At 38.2% G+C, this 24,486-nt stretch overlaps 1 protein-coding gene across 1 annotated transcript in view; it reads right to left on the bottom strand.

Moving 5' to 3' along the window:
* The window catches only part of FAM241A (family with sequence similarity 241 member A), a 47,857-nt gene extending 25,844 nt beyond the window's left edge, over nucleotides 1-22,013 (bottom strand). Inside the window, exon 1 of the mRNA XM_047092382.1 lies at nucleotides 21,717-22,013. Coding sequence (XP_046948338.1) covers nucleotides 21,717-21,872 — 156 coding nt within the window. The 5' untranslated portion in view covers nucleotides 21,873-22,013. The remainder of the gene's footprint in view (nucleotides 1-21,716) is intronic.
* Nucleotides 22,014-24,486: the final 2,473 nt, after the last annotated feature.

Here is a 24,486-nt window from a genome sequence, read left to right as displayed (position 1 = left end):
GGCAAAGATGTTACAAAATTAGAGGCACTAGTCAGAATCTAAAGCACCAAGTAGATGAAGACAGATTGTTAAAAGGACGAGTTCTATCACTGAAGGCTGATGTTCTGGTTGCTTGAAAGCAATCATCAATTCTTAAAAGAATCATCAATATTTATGACTTCATGAATACCTCTTTTACATCAGATTTTAAAAGAATAAAATCTTGCCATTTGCAATGACATGGGTGGAATTAGAGTGTATTATGCTAAGTGAAATAAGTCAGAGAAGGACAAATACCATACGATTTCACTTATATGTGGAATTTAAGAAACAGCAGAGGAACATAGGGGAAAGAAAAAAAAAGAGAGGGAGGCAAACCATAAGAGACTCTAACTATAGAGAAAAAACTGAGTGTTGATGGAGGGGTGGTGGGTGGGGAGATGGGCTAAATGGGTGACGGGCATTAAGGAGGGCACTTGTTGGGATGAGCACTGGGTGTCATATGTAAGTGATAAATCACTAAATTCTACTTCTGAAACTAATATTACACTATATGTTAAGTAACTAGTATTGAACATTAGAAGAACAAACAAATCAGATCTAGGATAGAAGTTTTAAGTTTGTACCTAGGCTATAAAAGTATAACTTTATGAAAATTTGGAAATTCTACTTTCTTATGCTATTATATTTCTTTTCCGTATTAAATTTGAAGAGATAAACATGGCAGTTATGTCTAACAGAACTATGCAAATATAAAAACCATCCTTGTTAGAATTAATTTGCCTTTAAAGTTAACTCTTTATGGGGCACTTGGGTGGCTCAGTCGGTTGAGCGTCCAACTTCGGCTCAGGTCATGATCTCACAGCTTGTGAGTTCGAGCGCCGCGTTGAATTGTATGCTGACAGCTCAGAGCCTGGAGCCTGTTTCACATTCTGTGTCTCCCTCTCTCTCTGCCCCTAACCCACTTGCATTCTGTCTCTGTCTCTCTCAAAAAAAATAGTCTATGGCCATACCACCCTGAACACTCCCGATCTTGTCTCTGAAAAAAAATAAATAAACATTAAAAAAAATAAAAAAAATAAAGTTAACTCTTTATCATTAATTTCTTACTAAGGTCTATAATGAGATTTTGTCTCACAGAAAAGTTAACAGCATTTATGAATATGACAATTTTTAAAAAAGCTATGAAAATGCCACTCATATAACAATGCTTAGGAGTTGTTTATTGTTTTGTACAATAATAGCTTCTTGTTTTATACACTGTGCTTTTTGTCAAATCAGTGACTTGGATGATATTTCTCTTTGCAGTTCTGATTTAACCACTGTGGTGCAATTCTTTTGAAATGAAATGCCCATTAAGTTATCAATCAACCATTTAGATGAAGTGGAGGAAAAAGACTGCTCTTCATTATTTATGGCACTAAAGAATCTGTAGGAATCTGGTTTTGTAAATAAGGTCAAGTATGTGGGCTTATTACACTTCTCATGGAAGAAATACTTTGAAAAACAGTATATCTACATAAAGCCACCTTATTTTATAATGAAGTATAATAGTTGTTTTAATTTTAGTTGAATGGTGATATAGTGAAAATGACTACAAGTTTTCTGCCCACTGACGTGAAGTCCATAGTTATGTTGTAAAGTTATGATCCTCTCCTCTCAGCACATTTTGCACCTGCATTTCATGCAAGATGTGCTGTGCTCTACTTGTGGCAAACCTGCACAGACCTGACTGATTTGCCAGACTGACAGCTGCTTACTTTCAGGAAACCACACTCTGGTTCTTGGTGTGTGTCACATCCTCCCTGAGTACCACTAATCTTTGATTACTTAACTCCAACTCCAATAATTCACAATCCTTGACTCACACAGAACAGTCTGCTTTATAAAATAATCCCTTAAGTCAATTTAGTTTGATTCAATAAATAAGAATTGAATGCATACCATGAGCAAAGTAAGTACTGTGGGGTACACAAAATAAATTATCTGTACTCCCTGCCATTAAGCTATTTAATATTTAAGGAAGGATATGTACTCAAATCATCATATTAAAAAACTGCTGCCCTCTCCCTTACTAATTAAAATGACTTGCAGAAATTGTGGTTTATATACACAATGGAATACTACGTGGCAATGAGAAAAAATGAAATATGGCCTTTTGTAGCAATGTGGATGGAACTGGAGAGTGTGATGCTAAGTGAAATAAGCCATACAGAGAAAGACAGATACCATATGGTTTCACTCGTATGTGGATCCTGAGAAACTTAACAGGAACCCATGGGGGAGGGGAAGGAAAAAAAAAAAAAAAGGACGTTAGAGTGGGAGAGAGCCAAAGCATAAGAGACTGTTAAAAACTGAGAACAAACTGAGGGTTGATGGGGGGTGGGAGGGAGGGGAGGGTGGGTGATGGGTATTGAGGAGGGCACCTTTTGGGATGAGCACCGGGTGTTGTATGGAAACCAATTTGTCAATAAATTTCATATATATAAAATAAAAATAAAAATAAAAAAAAATAAAATGACTTGCAATTTTATAACAGATTCATAGTTTCTTTTTGTTTTTCTGAGCACTACTTCTCAGCTCAGACAACTCTTCAGATTTCTAGACTTGTGTGCTCAACTGCATATTCAGCATTTCCATGTAGATATCTTATAGGAAACTCAAACTCAACATGTTCTGTACCAAACTCATAATCATCTGTCCTAAAATTGGCCCTCCTCCAGGGTCTCCTACCTCAGAGAATGGCACAACACTGAAGTGCAAGCAAGAAGCCTGCGGGTCATTCTAGATGTCTTCACCTCCTTTGTCCCGTTTGGTCTACTTTTGCTGGCTTATTTCCCTCTGAGTTTATGTTAGAACTCCTCAGGGACTTATGTGTAGGCCATCTTCTCATCTTATTCTACCATCTCTCCTGTTGAAGATTTCATGTACTCTAATGATTTTATTAATGCTTACATGGTTTTATATGATTCAGCTCTCACTTTTTAAATCACATCCTGGCCAAGAGAAAATTATTAGCAAAATACTTTTAATCTCTTCAGAAAAAAAAATCCCTGTAGTTTTAATTTGATTTGTGCCCATTTTTAAATGGAGTCCCTGCCCCATCTTTATTTGCTTATTAGCCATTTGTCAATAAGCTTATTAAACACACATATTCCAAGCCTTTGAGCCTCATAAAAACATCATTAGGTGGGTGTTGTTAGACTCTAGAGGTCAAGTGACTTTCCTAGAATCAGACAAGCAGCCAGGATTTGAAGGCAGGAGACTTCTGACTATAAATCTGAGCTCTTTCCAATAAACTGTGATGCAAACCTTAGTTCAAAAGAACTGAACCAGGCATTAAAAAGAAAGCAAATATGTTAAATAAATTCATTATAAGGTGTGATTATATGATACACCTTAGGAAATTTACTTTTTAAGAGATGAAATTTGTAAGTCCATAATTAATTTACCTTTTCCTCTCTTCTTTCCACAAAGAATTTGAATTTACTTACAGTACGAACAAATGAAATAGTAATAAAAACTAGAGAACTGGAAGGTGGGATGGGTGAGAAAGAACTGAGAAACTAGACTGGGGAAATATATGTTACCACAATTACTAAACCCGAACCTCAAATTTGGCTCTACCTCCAAGAAAGTCAAAGCAAAAGAAGGGGCACAGTCAAGTAATTCTCACTTCCTTTAGGTCTCTGCTCAAATGTCAACTCAGTGAGCCTTTCCATGATCCCCTTATTTAAAACAATAACCCTCCTCCATGACCACACTCCCTACACCTTCCCTTTTATTTTTTCCATAGCACTTATAACCCAGTGATGTACTTGTTCATTTATTCATTCTCTCACCTCCTACTACAATGCAAGATTAATGAAGAGAGCAATTTGAGGCTGTTTCGTTTGTTTGTGTCCTGGGTGCCTAGAGCATTGCCTAGAAAATAGTAGGAGCTCAATAAATTTTTTGAATGAATGAATGAGTAAAAAGCTATTGAGAAAGTATATGCTAGCCAGAAAAATAAGGAACAAATACTACAGAAAACTGTCTATAATACAATAACTATAATCAGTTTTTAAAGTAATTGCTTTTAATATGATACAAATGAAGAAAGAAAATATCTTCGGTATATGGCCAGGTTGTTAAAGCAACTGAAGTCTTAAAACAGTATCAAGTATAGGGTGTCTGAAGACAGATTTCCAAATAGTGAATCATTTAAACTCCAAAAGGAAAATATTATTAACCAGAAATGGCAGAATCATTTATCCTTTTAATTATATTACTATTAAATAGACTATGTATACATATTGAATAATGAAGAATAATGAAGAAGTTTGGTATTTAATTTTTTAATTTATTCTCCAGTGTTTTATACTGGGTAATTTTATTGATACCAAGGATGGTCACACTAAATGGTTAACTCTCTATGAAGAAATTACTTTGTTGTTTCCCTTCTTTAAATTTAAAACTTAATGTACTTCTACACTCCTGTGAAACTCTTAAGTTGACAAAGTTGTCTTTGAAACCAATAACCATTCAATAAGTGCTAGGATGATAGGAACAAGAGTTGGAATTTGTGTGCTAAATAAAAACTAGGCATAAATGTGAAAGCAGAAATCTTGTTCTCATCAAAATTTTTCAGTAGTTATCTTGGGGGACCTGAATGGCTCAGTTGGTTAAATGGCAGACTCTTGATTCAGCTCAGGTAATGATCTCTTGGTTTGAGAGATCAAGCCCTGTATTAGGCTCCACACTGACAGTGCACGGAGGCTGCTTGGGATTCTCTCTCTCCTTCTCTCTCTGCCCCTGCCCCATTCGTGCTCCCTCTCTCCCAGAATAAATAAACTTAAAATTTTTTTTCAGTAGTTATCTTAGAATCTGGTAATTTTAGCTATATAACCCAACAGAAAGAACTTCAAATATAAATCAATCTTTGCTTTTCACATACATATAAATCAGGTATTTTCATATGTATATTGAATGTATATATACAGCATTACCATGGAAAAATATTAGAATTAATATTTTCCAGCAGCACGAGACATTATAAAAGGAGAGACCAAATACTCTCACTATCCAAAAATTAATCTACTCCATAAAGCAAATTTTAGAAATTACTTTATTACTATAGTGAAATTAAGAATAAACAAAAAAATTTATAGAAACTATGCATTGTTTAGACTATTGTTTAACCTTCATAGCTTTTGAGCTATTTTATATCTATAAATTACTGATAATCAAAAGCAATTAAAAATAATTCTTATCTATAGATACACAAATTAATTCTGTTCCTGTGGAGTTTTAATTGTCTTCCCTCCCCTGCCTACGGGAAAAAGGCAGTTTCATGTCCATTTGTAAGTTTATTTCAACATATCTTTTCCCCATAAACATTTTCAATTCTTTGATTTCACCTGTGAATCAAACAGGTGAAACATTTGCTTGGGTCCCTCATTAATGATGAGTTAAGTAAAGTCCTTAACGTGATCACTTTATATTTAATGACCACTATATTTTACCTTTTTTTTTTTTTTGAAAATTATCCTTTAACAATGCCATTATTGAAATGACTGATCTGAATTTTAATTTATGTTAGTTCTGGGTATTATCTTTTATCTTTTATATGTTGAGCTCAAGAAAAATTAAAAATAAATTTGCAAATTTAGACTAATTACATAAGTTAATGCCAGTTAGTATTCTAATTTCCTGTGTTCATTAGCCTTTCACATTCTTGATAGTGTGGTGGTCTTAAAATACAGCATATTAAGGAACATGATCTTTGCCTAAATTCTTACAAGTATTTTACCAGGATTCTTAGTTCAATGCACGATTAACACTACTAGTTTCTTTTCTGTTGATTCTGACAATAGAGTATGTTTCTGTTATACATAAAGTCCTCTCTCTTTCGAAACGAAGTCTTGTCATAATTGCCCCTAGGAAGCCACATTACTTCAGCAAAGACATCAATTGAGTTTTTACCAGCAGCGTTGTTTTCGGTAGAAGTTTTTATAGACTCTATACTATACCTTAGGGATACCAAAATAATTGAAGCATTTGCCATATAATGTGATCTCTGCTCTCATGTTTTTCTGTGAGCCAATGGGGGCGGGGAGTGGAAAGCAGCAGAGAATAAACACTTTAACAGACAAATTATTAACACAATTTCAAATAGTGAGAAGAGCTATAAGGAACATACAACAGAATAGTGGAATAGAGGAAGTTGGGTTGGGTTAGAGGTTCTTTGTACATGGCAAGCAGAGCTGGGATCTTGGAGAGGTAACAAGTTGATGACATAAGATCTGTCAAAGGAAGATTTGGGGCAAAGAGTCCAGGCAAAGGCCATGAGACAGAATTAAGCTGGCTATGATCTTGATCTTGACTTGTGATCCATGTTAGAAATGTATTTTATACCTTGATCCAGTACATATAAAGTTCTACAAAAGGACATGCATAGCATGTGTGATAGATTCTAACACTTTTTAAAATCTATCTTATCCTGTTCACAATCCACTGAATTGATTTCATGGCCCAACACTAGCTTGGTGGTTAAGAACTCAGGCTTTAAACATGGGTTTGAATCTCAAGTCTGCAACTTACTAGCTGTGATACTTTGAATATGTTACTTAGCCTCCCTGTGCTAAGGTTTTTACATAGTTAAAGTGGGGGCAATAATAGTATGTACTAGTGAGGTTTGATACAAGATTTCCCTCCAGAAAGACTGAATCAATTTATACTTTTATTCTTAGGTCATATGTCATTTCTTTAAACCTACACCATTTACCTTTTTAATCTTTAACACCTTGGTTAGTGAAAAATAATTCCTAATAGTTTTAAATTGCATTTATTTTATTTCTAATGAGACAATACATTTTCCTGCTCCTTGGACATTACATATAATTGCAGTTTTTATTTCCTACAAAATGTACACAAAATTACATTAAATACAAGCATTTACTAACCATATAAAACTTCACCTAACTGCAGCATTATATATTATAATTTATAACATGTTTATTATTAGATTTATAACTTATTTACCATTTCTAACTAACTGCAAAGTTATAGCATTTATTTACACTTATCTCCTACTAAATTATATAGAACCAATAAAGGAAAAAAAAACTTTTTGAGGAGATAAAAATCAATGAGAATATCAGCTCGATCTTCTTTGTTTTATTTTAAGTTGGTTTGATTTATTAAGGTATAATTTACATACAGTTCAATCCACCCTTTTTAATGTACAGTACTATAAATTGTTTTTTAAAATTATTATTGAAGTATAATTGACACACATATTAGTTTCAGGTTTACTATCGGATAGTTCCTGAATTAGTCTATTAAATTATTATAAACTGAAAAGTACTAAAATTTGTATTCATTTTCATTTTAACAAACGGAATCCAATATTTTATTTTATTACTTACTTTATTAAGTTTTTAAATTTTAGTTCCAGTATAGTTAACACTCAGTGTTATATTAATTTCCGGAGTACAATATAGTGATTTAACACATCCGTACATTACTCAGTGCTTATCGTGATAAGTGTACTCTTTAATCCCGATCACCTATGTCACCCATCCGCCACCCACCTCTGGTAACCATCAGTTTGTTCTCTATAGTCAAGAGTTAGGGTCCAATATGTTAAATCATAGTTGCAAACATACCCAAATGAAACCATCAAGTATTCAAAAAGATAACACACAATTTCAGCCAAAGCTATCAAACATATTTAAAAAGTTGCTTAAGGCTGGCTCAGTCAGTAAGTCAGTAGAGCATGTGACTCTTGATCTCAGGATGGTGAATTTGAGCCCCTCCTTGGGGGAAGAAATTACTTAAAAAAAAGTTGCCTATTGTGAGGAAGAGAATGGTTACATAAAGAAAAAAATTAAGAAGAAAAGGGTTGTGCATGAACATGAGATAGTATTAGGCCATGAAGTAAAGAAAATGATTAATTCAAGCTGCAGGGTAAAAATTTCTATGTTTTGTGCTTTTCTTAAAATCTACATATTTTTTAAGTTATGAACTACCTAGTGACAATGAATACCTTGTATGTACAGGGCGGTATGCTAGATGTTACCACAAGATAGAATAGCTTGTCTATTGAAAGTAGCCAAAATCAAACATCTTTCCTTAAAAATGATTTTCCTTTTTAATTCTCAACTGCAGAAGTGACAATAGGTTCTGTTACATGTTATTACTTCTGAGCACCATGGAATCAGGAATTCTGAACTCAATCAGACTGATGAAATCTGCTGGTCATGGGAAACAGATGTAAGTTCCCTGCCTCTTTGGATGGTCTGCATATGTTCAAGTAAAATTTTGAGCAAGAAGATAAAACAACAAAAATCATTTTTTTCTGATTAGTTGAAAAAGAGAATTAAAAAAATCTCAGAGATGTTAGAAAATATTATATCAAAGAGAATATAGTAAAATCCACAAATAGAAATTTAATTTCCTTAACACTGTGTTTAGATATTAAGTATTAATAATTTTATTATTACTGTATATAATTTTATTATTTATTTTACATATATTATACAATATGATATATTATAAATTTTATTAATCAATTTGAATATAATTTTATTTAATAATTTCACTTTCCATAAAGTTCAAAGCACTTGCAGTGTGTTTTCTTGTTGTTCAGAACTCTGATAAGCTATAGTTGATGCTGTAAGAGAACAGCAAGAACAAATAAAGCCAATCATTTCCTCCTCCTTTGCCAAGATAAAGTGTAGCTGCCCATGAAGTTAGATGGAGAAAAAAAGCTGGATATGGGGAAAAAAAAATAGATCAGAAGATGGAAAATGTCTTTTGCATCACGTTAACTAGAAAGTCAGTTTCGCTGCTGGAATGAAACTACTCTTTGCTTGTCTTATTTATCATTTCCCTTAAACACACACACACGCACACACACACACACACACACCCCGTCACACACACAATATACTTACTGAACTAAAATATGACCAATAGGGACTCCTAAGGTTTTTGAAGGCTGCTAAAGCAAGATAAGATTGCAATTCCAGAGAAGGCAGAAAAGGAAGATAGTGTCCTAAGGCTTAAAGAAGGTGGGAATAAAGATAAAGAGTTTCTACTTAGGCCTCTCAGGACAAGGTTAATGTCATAGAACTTCTAGTTTTTCCCTTTATTCTTGCTTTATCACTTCTATTGAATAGGAAATTGAGAATAACTTGAATAGAGGAAGGTGGATACTCTTTTTCCCAGGAAGGACCAATGAGTCACAATAGGAAAAAAAAGAAGTCAACTGAAGAGCTATACCAAAAGCAATGTAATTTAGGTTGGTGGGTTATTTATTTTTAGAGAAATTAAACAGTTAATTTATTTGATTTTTAGATGAGTAACTCTTAATACTTTATTCAATATCTAAGTAATATTTATTATGTAAACCTGATTATTATATATACTAAAAATATAGTTTTATGATGTGGTTTGGTGAGAGGAATAAGAAGGGAACCAGAGAAAAATGAGAGGAAAGGTGGGGATAAAATAGGGAGCTAATATTCACTGAGGGTCTATTACATGCTAGGTATTTTGTAAACAAAATGTTACCAAATCCTCATAAGAACTTCAAGAACTGGGTGGCATTATATCTGTTACAATGAGGAAATTGTCTCTGAGGGACTAAGGAATGATAAGGCTAGTAAAATAGTAAAGTCAGAATTCACAGTTAGAAATGTCCTACTCCACAACCTTTTTCATTGTTCCATAACGCTGAGCTTCTACAGAGGAGAGGAGGTAGTAGAAAGATGTACAGAGAAAAAGAGAAAGTGGCTGAGATGGCTAGAGATGTATAAGAGACAATGGGAGAATGAGACACTCGATATGGACAGACAGAAAGGAGATGAGTGGTAGGAAAGGGTCAGAGAAAGGATGTGAAAAAGAGAGAGCAAAATGGAGAAAGTTGTTTAAGAGAAGTTGTTGGAAGAAGAGATAAGAGAAATAATCAGGGGCCACCTGTTTGGCATGCAGGCTTCAATATTTGGAATATCTCTTAGCAGAGTAATTATTCTTGACAACTGAAACTACTATAACCCTAATACAGTTTAAGAGGGGTTTCTCACCTTTGGCACTGTTGATGTTTGGGTCACATAATGCTTTGTTGTAAGTGGCTGTTCTGTGCATTATAGGATGTTTAGCAGCATCCCTGGACTATTTCAATTAGAAATAGTAGTAGCCCTCTAGTCTTAACAGTGAAAAACGTCTACAGACATTGCCAAATGTCCTCTACAAGCAAAACTGCTCCAGTTAAAAACTACTGATTTAGAGGTTTCACTCTGAATAATGATAAAAAATGAAAAGATGCCTACCATATGCAAAATTATTCCCTGAGTTACTCTAGTGACTGGATGTCCTTGGAAACAAGATTAGGTTAAGTTTATGGCTGAATTCACTAAACTCATAAACACTTATTATAGTTCTTGCTTGAAAACTGCTTTTAGTTTTGTTGGTTGTTTCCTTTGCTGTGCAGAAGCTTTTTATCTTCATAAGGTCCCAGTAATTCACTTTTGCTTTTAATTCCCTTGCCTTTGGGGATGTGTCGAGTAAGAGATTGCTACGGCTGAGGTCAGAGAGGTCTTTTCCTGCTTTCTCCTCTAAGGTTCTGATGGTTTCCTGTCTCACATTTAGGTCCTTTATCCATTTTGAGTTTATTTTTGTAAATGGTGTGAGAAAGTGGTCTAGTTTCAACCTTCTGCATGTTGCTGTCCAGTTCTCCCAGCACCATTTGTTAAAGAGGCTGTCTTTTTTCCATTGGATGTTCTTTCCTGCTTTGTCAAAGATGAGTTGGCCATATGTTTGTGGGTCTAGTTCTGGGGTTTCTATTCTATTCCATTGGTCTGTGTGTCTGTTTTTGTGCCAATACCATGCTGTCTTGATGATGACAGCTTTGTAGTAGAGGCTGAAGTCTGGGATTGTGATGCCTCCTGCTTTGGTCTTCTTCTTCAAAATTCCTTTGGCTATTCGGGGCCTTTTGTGGTTCCATATGAATTTTAGGATTGCTTGTTCTAGTTTCGAGAAGAATGCTGGTGCAATTTTGATTGGGATTGCATTGAATGTGTAGATAGCTTTGGGTAGTATTGACATTTTGACAATATTTATTTTTCCAATCCATGAGCAGGGAATGTCTTTCCATTTCTTTAAATCTTCTTCAATTACCTTCATAAGCTTTCTATAATTTTCAGCATACAGATCCTTTACATCTTTGGTTAGATTTATTCCTAGGTATTTTATGCTTTTTGGTGCAATTGTGAATGGGATCAGTTTCTTTATTTGTCTTTCTGTTGCTTCATTGTTAGTGTATAAGAATGCAACTGATTTCTGTACATTGATTTTGTATCCTGCAACTTTGCTGAATTCATGTATCAGTTCTAGCAGACTTTTGGTGGAGTCTATCGGATTTTCCATGTATAATATCATGTCATCTGCAAAAAGCGAAAGCTTGACTTCATCTTTGCCAATTTTGATGCCTTTGATTTCCTTTTGTTGTCTGATTGCTGATGCTAGAACTTCCAGCACTATGTTAAATAACAACGGTGAGAGTGGGCATCCCTGTCGTGTTCCTGATCTCAGGGAAAAAGCTCTCAGTTTTTCCCCGTTGAGGATGATGTTAGCTGTGGGCTTTTCATAAATGGCTTTTATGATCTTTAAGTATGTTCCTTCTATCCCGACTTTCTCAAGGGTTTTTATTAAGAAAGGGTGCTGGATTTTATCAAAGGCCTTTTCTGCATCGATTGACAGGATCATATGGTTCTTCTCTTTTTTTTTGTTAATGTGATGTATCACGTTGATTGATTTGCGAATGTTGAACCAGCCCTGCATCCCAGGAATGAATCCCACTTGATCATGGTGAATAATTCTTTTTATATGCTGTTGAATTCGATTTGCTAGTATCTTATTGAGAATTTTGGCATCCATATTCATCAGGGATATTGGCCTGTAGTTCTCTTTTTTTACTGGGTCTCTGTCTGGTTTAGGAATCAAAGTAATACTGGCTTCATAGAATGAGTCTGGAAGTTTTCCTTCCCTTTCTATTTCTTGGAATAGCTTGAGAAGGATAGGTATTATCTCTGCTTTAAACGTCTGGTAGAACTCCCCTGGGAAGCCATCTGGTCCTGGACTCTTATTTGTTGGGAGATTTTTGATAACCGATTCAATTTCTTCGCTGGTTATGGGTCTGTTCAAGCTTTCTATTTCCTCCTGATTGAGTTTTGGAAGAGTGTGGGTGTTCAGGAATTTGTCCATTTCTTCCAGGTTGTCCAATTTGTTGGCATATAATTTTTCATAGTATTCCCTGATAATTGTTTGTATCTCTGAGGGATTGGTTGTAATAATTCCATTTTCATTCATGATTTTATCTATTTGGGTCATCTCCCTTTTCTTTTTGAGAAGCCTGGCTAGAGGTTTGTCAATTTTGTTTATTTTTTCAAAAAACCAACTCTTGGTTTCGTTGATCTGCTCTACAGTTTTTTTAGATTCTATATTGTTTATTTCTGCTCTGATCTTTATTATTTCTCTTCTTCTGCTGGGTTTAGGCTGCCTTTGCTGTTCTGCTTCTATTTCCTTTAGGTGTGCTGTTAGATTTTGTATTTGGGATTTTTCTTGTTTCTTGAGATAGGCCTGGATTGCGATGTATTTTCCTCTCAGGACTGCCTTCGCTGCGTCCCAAAGCGTTTGGATTGTTGTATTTTCATTTTCGTTTGTTTCCATATATTTTTTGATTTCTTCTCTAATTGCCTGGTTGACCCACTCATTCGTGAGTAGGGTGTTCTTTAACCTCCATGCTTTTGGAGGTTTTCCAGACTTTTTCCTGTGGTTGACTTCAAGCTTCATAGCATTGTGGTCTGAAAGTATGCATGGTATAATTTCAATTCTTGTAAACTTATGAAGGGCTGATTTGTGACCCAGTATATGATCTATCTTGGAGAATGTTCCATGTGCACTCGAGAAGAAAGTATATTCTGTTGCTTTGGGATGCAGAGTTCTAAATATATCTGTCAAAGACAACCAACGGAATGGGAAAAGATATTTGCAAATGACATATCGGACAAAGGGCTAGTATCTAAAATCTATAAAGAGCTCACCAAACTCCACACCCGAAAAACAAATAACCCAGTGAAGAAATGGGCAGAAAACATGAATAGACACTTCTCTAAAGAAGACATCCAGATGGCCAACAGGCACATGAAAAGATGTTCAGCGTCGCTCCTTATCAGGGAAATACAAATCAAAACCACACTCAGGTATCACCTCACGCCAGTCAGAGTGGCCAAAATGAACAAATCAGGAGACTATAGATGCTGGAGAGGATGTGGAGAAACGGGAACCCTCTTGCACTGTTGGTGGGAATGCAAATTGGTGCAGCCGCTCTGGAAAACAGTGTGGAGGTTCCTCAGAAAATTAAAAATAGACCTACCCTATGACCCAGCAATAGCACTGCTAGGAATCTACCCAAGGGATACAGGAGTACTGATGCATAGGGGCACTTGTACCCCAATGTTCATAGCAGCACTCTCAACAATAGCCAAATTATGGAAAGAGCCTAAATGTCCATCAACTGATGAATGGATAAAGAAATTGTGGTTTATATACACAATGGAATACTACGTGGCAATGAGAAAAAATGAAATATGGCCTTTTGTAGCAACGTGGATGGAACTGGAGAGTGTGATGCTAAGTGAAATAAGCCATACAGAGAAAGACAGATACCATATGGTTTCACTCTTATGTGGATCCTGAGAAACTCAACAGGAACCCATGGGGGAGGGGAAGGGAGAAAAAAAAAGACGTTAGAGTGGGAGAGAGCCAAAGCATAAGAGACTGTTAAAAACTGAGAACAAACTGAGGGTTGATGGGGGGTGGGAGGGAGGGGCGGGTGGGTGATGGGTATTGAGGAGGGCACCTTTTGGGATGAGCACTGGGTGTTGTATGGAAACCAATTTGTCAATAAACTTCATAAAAAAAAAAAAAAAAAAAAAAAAGAAAACTGCTTTTAAAAGTGTGAAAGAGAACAGATCTTGCTACTCAAAGCATGCTCCCTTCACCAACGATGTCAGCATCATCTGGGGCTTTTCTTGATGGTGATTCCTGACTCGTGGCCCTGTCTATCTTGGGAGAATATCATTCAGTTTCTTCAATCCTTCTCCCCAGCGTCACCCCCACCCAGTTGACCAAACCACTTTCTAGGACACACCATTCAGTGAGACGTGGTGGTGAACTCTGGCTCTAAATCTTCATGACTGAGGGATTCTTGCACAACACAAAGTTAGGGTGGGCCACGGGGGTGCAGCCACTCTGTAGCTGATCTGCTGCCTCACCGAGTGCCTCACCCCAAAGCTGCACTGGGGTCCATAACTGCTTTCCTTTTCCCCAGATGCTCCTCCAGCTTCTCCAACTCCTCGTCCAGATGTGTGAGTTTAGTCACTTGAGAAAAGGCCCTAGCTCTAACAGGTCACCCACATTGGCAAGGTTGGACACAGTGAAAGCCAAGGTTCCAGTTTTCCTGGAGTTTCAGTGCACACTTATGGGTCCAGACTGCTCCCGCTTCTCCCCATTATTTATATCCATCTTTTCTTCCTTACTGCCTGCCCAGTGGACTTCAAGCTCATATTCAGACATGATTCAAAAGACTTACAGACTGCTTAACCAGTTCCCACAATTGCTTAAGACCAAATTCCTCTGTTAAATAAATAAGACACATATAAAGAAATAATTTAAAGTGTGAAAAGAAGTAGCTATGAAAAAATATCTAGTTTGAACTCCACAGTGTAAGGGAGAGGAGCAGATTTATCAGAGACTGTTGTCCACTGTGTGGGAAGCCTCTTTGCATATAAGAAAAAACACTGGCTTGAGAATTGGAGACCTGGGTACTGGTCTTCTCCAGTACTAGTTAGTTGTGGGACCTATTACAAATGACTGGTTTGGGGGACAACTGTTGTCTTCTCACACCTCACCAAGAGTTCAAATATACCCTTCTAGGGAATAGTTAAATAACTTTCTTACATATATCTATTACTGCTACTCTGTTGAAGGGCAAATATGGCGAATACTATAGACCGACTTGCTTATCCTCTATTCCCTTGCCACTCAAAGTGTGGCATGTGGACATAGCATCAGTATCACTTGGGTGCTTGTTAGACATGCATAATCTTAGGCCTCACCCAGAGCAAAGAAATCACAATCTGCATTCAACAAGAGATGATCTGAATACACATTAAAACTGAGGAGCAACTTCCTCCTAGGGTGACTTTCTAAATGCACAGGATAGAAAAATTGAAAGCAACATTTCTTAGATTTCTTTTCAGTGTGGGTTCCAGTTGAAAATTAGGTCCCAAAGCTAACATTTACATGGTTATTATGTGCTAAGGACTGCTTTAAGCACTTTCCACACATTATTAACCCATGTAATCCTCCCAACAATCCTATACGATTGATACAACTATTATTCCTTTTATACAGATGAAGAAACTGAAGCCTGGAGAGGATAATTAACTTGCCCAAAGCTATAGTTAGTAAGTGGCAAAGTTAGGATTCAAACCCAGGTATTCTGGGTCTAGAATCTGTCCTGCTGGCCATAGTTTTAATAGATCAAAGAGAAAGCATAAGGCTTCTTTCTGCTGAAGTTCTTTTTTTTTTTTTTTTTAACAGATAATCCTGTAGCACAAACTCTGGCAAGTACTTAAGTGCTTTTATAAAGATTTATTCATTTATTCACCTACATATCTATGAACCAGTATTGATCTGAAAGTTCTAGGCATCACAAAGGCAAGAAATAGAAATGAAACATTACTATTTGAAAGGAAGCAAAATCAACCTTATCTATAGACTGGATGATTATATACCTAGAAGATGCAAAAGAATGAAGTCTAAGAGATACTAGTATTTATTAGCATTAGAATTAATAATTTAGGAAAGTAGCTAATTAAAAACTAAATATATATAACCAGTAGCTAGAAACCAGCAGCAAAAGAATGATTTGTGGGAAAAAAATCCCATTCACAATACCAACAAAAATTTAAGTTTAATATAGATTTTAGTATTTATAACTACTATATAGGATTGTAAAGCCAGGGAGAAATTGGAATATTCAATGACTGGGAGAAAAAACAGATTAGCTCCATACCTCACAGAACACATAAAGTTATTCTAAACAGAATAAGCACATAGAAATAGAAAAATAAAATCATTGATACACACATACACACATGAAAATATTGGTGGATATTTAACTGATTGTAGGATTAGAAAGAATGTTCTAAACAGATATAGACATGTATATATTATGTGTGTGTGTGTGTGTGTGTGTGTGTGTATGTGTGATTGGTGTGTATGAAATTACCAAAATAAATTCCTTTAGCTAATAAAAATTTAAAGCATTTCAAAATCAAAAAAATCATAAACAAAATTATAAAGTAAATTGTAAACAGAGAAAATATTTTTTTTTAAAAAATTTTTTTTTCAACGTTTATTTATTTTTGGGACAGAGAGAGACAGAGCATGAACGGGGGAGGGGCAGAGAGAGAGGGAGACACAGAATCGGAAACAGGCTCCAGGCTCTGAGCCATCAGCCCAGAGTCCGATGCGGGGCTCGAACTCATGGACCGCGAGATCGTGACCTGGCTGAAGTCGGGCGCCTAACCGACTGCGCCACCCAGGCGCCCCCAGAGAAAATATTTTTAATCAATGTGAAATAAGAGATTAATACCTTATAATAGTGTCAAAAAAGTTCAAAGAACATGATTAAAAAGAAATAAAACTGCTCAATAAATATATGAAAGGTTTAGTAAACCTCTCTAGCAAGATCTTACAACATAAGATAATTTTGGCCTACTGATTTGGCAAAGATTAATCCATAAATTATACCATTCATTACAGGCATGGATGGTTTCCAATCAGTGCTCTCACACACCAATACTGGAAGTGTACATTGGTGTGACCTTTCTTGAATGCAACCTTTTAGAATGTTACAAGAAGCTTCAAAGAGTTTGACTCATTGACCTACTTCTTCCATTTCTAGGAATCTATTGCACGTTAGAATGTTGAAGATTTACAAGCAAAGATTTTCATTGCAGCATTTTTTTAGAAGAAAGTTTAAAACAACTTAAAAGCACAGTAGTAGAGAAGTGGACTCTTAGACAGCCCTAAAAATAGTTTTTACAAATAATTTTTGATAACATGGGAAAATTACACAGCATGCTAAATTGTTGAAACAAGAAAGCAAATTCAATTACACTAAAACATGCTAAAAAATATATGTGTGTATATATACGAGTATGGTAATATGTGAGAGAAAAAGAGAGAGATAAATGTACTAATACCAAATGTTTGAGATATATTTTTTTTTTAGTGTTTGATATTTTTTAACAAAATGTTACTCGGACTGGGATGTTAAATGTTTTTGTCTTCTTCCTTAGATTTTTTTTATATTCCTACATTTCCCAGAGTACATTACTTTCACAATCATAAAGAAAGATCTTAGAGCTAAAGATAATGTTTCTAAAGTCAGTTGGAGGATAATGGGATCTCTATGCTCTAGGAGGTAAGCAGGGCCATCTTAGGTTATTCAGGTTGTGAACTGCCACATCTGAAAGCAGATGCTATTCACGCTGTAAGCATCTAATAAAAGGACTGGAGATGTTTAGCCTTTCAGCTATGCAGCAGATCAGAGACTCTCTTATAAAAAGCCACCTGACGTTCCCAGTCATTAACATACTTGAATCATCTTTCGTGCGCAAAATGAACACACGTGGGATAGTTACACCATGTCCCTTTAACCCCTTGGGCATTTTGCCTCTCTCCCTTGCTTATCTCTTAGATGCCTGACTCCTACTTCAAGCTTGACACAGTTGCTTCATCTAAAGGACTCGTTTTATTCTTTCCAGTGGAGGCCTCCTTTGTCAATCATCCTACCTGGAGAGACTCAGGCCAGAAGGACAGAGGAAACTTAGTTTCCTCTCAGGTAAAGCGGCATTTAAGGACAAATAGTAAAAAAAAAAAAAAAAAAAAAAAAAAAAAAAAAAAGCTGGGACAATATCTTAGTTATTAGGAAAATATCTATATTAATACCAGTATTTCAGTATTACATGTAATAATGCCAAGATATAGATAACATTCTGAGCTGGTATCACAGGATGAGCCAAAGATAGGATTTGTATGGTTGAAGGTGCTACAAGAGCCTTCCAACTGAGGGAAGGGCATGAGCCTTTCAACCAGAAGTGGAAAGAAAAATCAGTGAAGGAAAGGATGCATGTGGAGGAACCTTTAGCCTGGGGAATAGCTAATGGAAGAAATCTGCTTCATCAAATTATCAAGTAAGGGCGAAACTCTGTGAGGAAAATAGAGACAGGAAGGAATTTCATAGAAAAAAATTAGGGACTGAAAAAACTCACTGAAAGAGCTGAAAGAGCAAAAGTCAGGCGCCTTCTGGAGGTATTGTGTTCAAGAGCACACACACCACCACAGCCTTGATCCAGATAGAAAGGCGCCTCCATGGTGACTGCTGCCGCCACAGCCACTGATGCTGCCAATTGTCTGTCCCTCAACAGCCATAAGTCTAGGACTGTGGAACACCAAGTGAGTGTGCTAAGCAGAAAAGACACCAGGAAGGTGGCCTCTGCCTCATTTCCAGCTAATTAGTTTTGGTTTTGTTTCTGTTCATATCATTGTTTCTGTGGAAAAATTCATTTTCAATTCCAAATCACTAGTTTACAAACCAAATTTTCAAAAAATTCTGTTTGTAATTTGGAGTCCATGTGCCCCGAAAATAGCAAACACATACCATCCCCTAAAGAAAAAGTAAATGAAACAACTTCTTAGGATATGTTTTATAGTCACAGAAATCATTTATCTCTCCCTCAAGTTTTTTTTTTAAGTTTATTTATTTTTGAGAGAAAGAGAGACAAAATGTGAGCAGGGGAGGGGCAGAGAGAGAGGGAGACACAGAATCTGAATCAGGCTCCAGGCTCCGAGCCGTCAGCACAGAGCCCGATGTGGGGCTCGAACTCATGGAGCACGAGATCATGACCTGAGCCGAAATCAAGAGTCAGATGCTTAACAGATTGAGCCACCAGGCGCCCCATCCCTCAGGTATTTTTATATTGGTGGTTACCATCATTGAAAGGGAATGCATAAAAATTTAAATTTCATTGGCAGGACTTGAGAAAAAAAAAGAAAAGAAAACAAGCTTGGCAATCATATTATCAATAAATGATTTATCACAAAAGCTTGCTTCTTACACCAATGGGTTGTGTTGCCCCAATTTTTCATTCATTTTTGGTGTCTTGATAAGAAGTTGTTTTTTTTGGTGCTGATATAGGGGTAAGTGCATATCTCAAGTTAATTTTCTTTTTTTTAAAAAAAATTTTTTTTTCAACGTTTATTTATTTTTGGGACAGAGAGAGACAGAGCATGAACAGGGGAGGGGCAGAGAGAGAGGGAGACACAGAATCGGAAACAGGCTCCAGGCTCCGAGCCATCCGCCCAGAGCCCGACGCGGGGCTCAAACTCACGGACCGCGAGATCGTGACCTGGCTGAAGTCGGATGTTTAACCGACTGCGCCACCCAGGCGCCCCTCAAGTTAATTTTCAATTACTAGGTATGTAGGCTTAGAGTACAGAAATATATCATCTAATAAAATATAATATTTCCAGGGGCACCTGGATGGTTCAGTCAGTTAAGCATTCAACTTCGGCTCAGGTCATGATCTCACTGTTCGTGGGTTCAAACCCCATGTAGGGCTCTTGTGCTGACAGCTCAGAGTCTGGAGTCTGCTTCGGATTCTTTGTCTCCTGCTCTCTCTGCCTCTTCTCTGCTCACACTCTGTCTCCCTCACTGTCTCAAAAATAAATAAACATTAAAAATAATAGTAATATTTTCAAACATTTCAAAGGAGTACAGGAAAGCAAATTTCCATGACAGGCAATGACAGAAGCAGGTATGCAAAGTGGTAAGATACATGTTTTCTAGGCTACATGTTTCGGGGTTTTTTTTGTTTGTTTCATCCTTTTTCTTTGTACCATAAGCAATTTTGGTAAGACCAGAGATACCGATGACGTGAAATCCACAGAAGTGTAAATGAAGTAATGTTTGACACGCTCCCTTATAACCATTTGAAAATTTACTTTGAGAACCTCAGTCAAATGTACCTGCCTTAGCACCGCCACCAATGGAGTTCCTGTTGCTGTTTTCTTCACTTTTCCAGATGAACAACTAAAGCAAGAGGAAACCAAACCCGTTAGCTACTGAGTCATGGTACCGTTAGAGGAGGGCACTAGGAAGGGAATCAGGAAGATCTCCTAGCGACCAATTATTTGCTTCAGTCACCATGCCATCTCTTATATTGGCATTAGGATGAAAAATTGCACTTCCACATGGTGAGCAAGACTAACGCCAAGGCATATTTTGTATGTGCCACACATTGGTACTTCTGTTTTCTTTATTTTTAAATGTTTTCAATGTTTATTTATTTTTGAGAGAGACAGACAGAGCGTGAGTGGGGCAGGGGCAGAGAGAGAGGGAGACACAGAATCTGAAGCAGGCTCCAGCCTCTGAGCTGTCAGCACAGAGCCCACGCGGGGCTCAAACTCACGGACTGTGAGATCGTGACCTGAGCTGAAGTCCCACGCTTAACTGACTGAGCCACCCAGGCGCCCCGGTATTTCTGTTTTCTAAATGCAATGTTGAAATACTAGAAGTTATACTTTATTAATGCATTTGGTGATGACACTGGAGTTTGTGAAATGTGACAAAAAGGACAGATGGAGAAGAATAACAAGAGGGGACAGGTATCAACGGATTGTCCCAACAGTAAATAGGCTGTAGTAAAGGCAAATAATCATCTGAATTCCTGCTCCTTAACGTGATTCCGCAGGTTGGCTTATCTCAGTTATTTTTGAAGGTCTAATTACTGTCTTTGCTGGTGAAAAGCTATCCTCCATATAATTCAGCTTCTTTGATTAAATTTCTTGCCTAATCTTGAAGACATCTGATATGCTGTAATGCCTATTATCATACTTCATTTAACGAGAACAAATTCAGAGAGTTTCAAAAATTACCCAACTTCTCCTTTCCCTTATGAAAGCTGGACTCTTAGTACTTCTTTCCCTTTGGTACGAACTGAAAGCAGTTTTCTTGCTTTTTCACTTTTAGCATGAAGTTTAGATCTCATCTGTGTTCATGTGAAGAACCTGCTCTTGGAGAGTCCCCGTCAAGATAGCTATTGTAATGCTCCTACACATGCCGTCAGACACTGATTGCACATCTAGAGAAATACACCCACACCTTTCAGAGGCGCTAGGTGTGTGTTCAGAAATGCCAAGATGGAGGGCAGGAAGGGACCAGCTGTCCCCTATGGCACAGCACGGGGGTATGGACTTGAAGTTGAAAAAAAAAAGTGTTTACATGTAGGGCTTTGGGATTAGTGACCGTTATGGAGGGTACTTCCCCAGAGCCCTGGGCGCCAGCCCGAGCCTCCTCTGCCCGACAGCTGGGGAAGGGCCGCGCTGACCCCGGCAGGCACGCGATCCCAGGGCACCGGCCACACCGCTGGCGCACGACCCCACAGTCCGGCCCCGAGCGCGCCGTCTAACCTCTCCTCGGGGAAGCTCTCCCGAACGCCGCGGCCACCAGCGCCCCGCGCAGAGCAGAGCACAAGCGCCGCCCGCCCGCCCACTTCCCTCCGCCGCCGGGTGGGGCTCGGGAAACCGGCCGGGCCGCGCCGCCCCTCCCCACTCACCTGCTCGCGCTCCGCCAGCGGCCGCTGCCCGCGCCGCCGCGGGCTCGCCCCGGGCTCCCTCTCCGTCCCCGCCGCCGGCCGCTCCGCCAGTGCGTCCCCGTTCTCGTCGCGCTCCCCGCCGCTGCCGCTGCCAAGCAGCTCCCCGGCCGAGCACATCCCGTAGCCAACTCCCGCCGCCGGGACGGCAGCCGGAGGGGCCAAGCGTGAAACGCCAGGCAGCGGCCGTCAGACGAGGGCCGCCCTGAGATCGGCCGCGCGGCCACAGACAGGAGCCTCCCGAGCGCGCCCCGCCGGCCAGGGTGCCAGAAGTACCAGCCCAGCCCGGCCTCTCCTGTCACCGGCTCGCCCCGCCCCGGCCCGGCCCCGGGGGCGGAGCGCACCCGGGGGAGGGGCCACGACGGGGGGCGGAGCCAGCGGGCGCGCGCGCGCGCGTGTGTGTGCGACCTAAGACGGGATGTGTGCGTGTTGGCGCGCGTTTGTAAGACTCTGTGTGTGTGTGTGTGTGTGTGTGTGTGTGTGTGTGTGTGTGTGAGAGAGAGAGACTATGTACATTAGCAGACTATGTATGTGTGTGAGATTGTGTAAGATGAGAGTCTGTGTGTGTATGAGATTGTGTGTGTGAGACTGTTAGAGGGTGTGAGAGTGATTATGTACTACATAACAGAAATTGGAAGAGATTGTATGTGTGTGACAGGGTGTGTATGTGTGTGTGAAAGTGTTAGGAAAGGAGTGTGTGAGAGAGAAAGTGTGTGTATGTAAGAGACTCTGAAGGAGAGAGCACGTGTGCGTTGGGGTGTGTGTGTGACACACAGTCACGCTCCAGTGGGGTACCTCTGTTCTTGCCTGGCCCTGGGGCTGTGCCTGGCTGTGCTGCTGCATGCCTGTCCTGAGTAGCGGTGCATCCTGTGCAAGTAATACACACTTCTCTGTCTCTTTTGTTCCTTTTGGCTCCCGTCTTGTATCTCTCTGAAGGTCGGCGTCTTTGTCTCTGTTAAGGGTTTCTCTGTTGGTTGTTGGAGTCTTGGGAGCATTTGGTACTGTATCTGCCTTTGTGTATATTTCTAGAAATGGGCAAGAATATGTCTGTCTCTTTTAGTGGATGGTAAGGGGGGTACAACTAATTTATAAATCTTCTCCTTACTACCTGTGATATTGTGATTTATAATAAATATACAGTTGACCCTGGAAGGACGCAGGGGTTAGGGACACTGACCTGCACAAAAATTCATGTATAACTTTTGACTCCTCCAAAACTTAATTACTAATAGCCTCGTGTTGACTGGAAGCCAACACAAATAGTTGATTAGCATATTTTGTACATTATACATATTATATGCTGTATCCTTACAATAAAGTACACTAGAGAAAAGAATATGTTACTAAGAAAATCATAGGGAAGAGAAAATACCTGATACCATAAAGAATCCACAGATAAGTAGACCTGCACAGTTCAAACCTGTGTCATTCAAGGGTCAACCATGTATTTGGTTTTCATCCCAATCTGGTCACAAAGCTCCTAAAACTTTGGAATTTCCTAAGTGGGGAGAGCAGTAACGTTCTTTTGTTATGCTAATGAGAAAACTTTTGGAAAGCCCCTAGTTAAGTGTGGGTGGGGGGCTAGTTGCCAGGATAATAGACCTGGTAATTAGAGGCTTAGAACTTTTAGTCCCACCCCCTGAACTGGAGGAGGGTAGAGAGGTGTTGGAAGTTGAATCAATCAATGATGGTCAATGATTTAATCTATCACGTCTAGATAGAAGCCTCCATGGAAGCCCAAAAGGACAGAGGTTCCGAGAGCTTGTGAGCTTGTAAAGATTTCGATTTGCAAGGTGAGTGGTTCGCACAGAGAACATGGAAGCTCAGTGCCCTTTCTGATATATCTTGCCCTATGTACCTCTACATCTGGCTGTCCATCTGTATCCTTTATATTACCCTTTACATTATCCTTTATAATAAGCTAGTAAAAGTTCCTCTGTGTTCTGTGAAGTGTTCCAGCAAGTTAACTGAAGCGAGGATGGGGTCATGGAAACCTCCAATTTGGAGCCAGCTGGTCAGAAGCGCAGGTAACAACCTGGACTTGCAGTTGGCATCAAAAGGAGGGCAGCCTGTGGCACTGAGCTCTTAAGGTGTGAGCTCTGTGATCTTATCTTCAGGTAGATAGTGTCAGAACTGAGTTAATTGCTTGGTGGTGTTAGAAAACGCTTATTAAACTACCTTACCCATTTTGTTGAAGGGAAATCGATGAGCATTTAAAAACAAATTTTATATCTTTTATCTGTTCTTTGAGAAAATGATAGACTATTGTATAGAGAAAATATCAGGCTATTTGTCAATGGAAAATGATATGCCTATGTATGGAGAAGAATAAGAGTTATTTGGGATCTTCTATTAAAATGTCTTCAGGCCCAGAGAGGGAATTAAAATAGAAAGTTAAAAGGCTTAAAAACTTACTTCCTGTTTTTGGGGATCAGGACTATAGAAACTAGAAAATATGCCTTTGGATATCATAAATTACAAAGAAAATGAATTTGGTTTATTTCTTGTCTTAAAAGCCTTTAAAAACCCAGAAGAAAGTATTTAATATTATATATATAATCAGAAACAAATGTCACCATGGGAAGCCAAAAACATTCCTGATGGGCCTCATTGCTTTTCTCTAATGACAACATTTTCATTCTTGAAATTTTGCTTTGGCTTTTAGTAGTGTTTCTTAAAGAAAGTGGCCTTATGTATTTTTTATGAAAAGCTTTATGATTATATACAGGGGCAC

Source organism: Lynx rufus, unplaced genomic scaffold, assembly GCF_022079265.1.
Source record: "Lynx rufus isolate CCGP_SWC_20201006 ecotype Redwood Valley unplaced genomic scaffold, mLynRuf1.p SCAF_3, whole genome shotgun sequence".
Classification (NCBI taxonomy): Eukaryota; Metazoa; Chordata; class Mammalia; order Carnivora; family Felidae; genus Lynx; species Lynx rufus.
The sequence above is the reverse complement of the archived record's forward strand: the minus strand, read 5'-3'. Positions and strand labels throughout refer to the sequence as shown.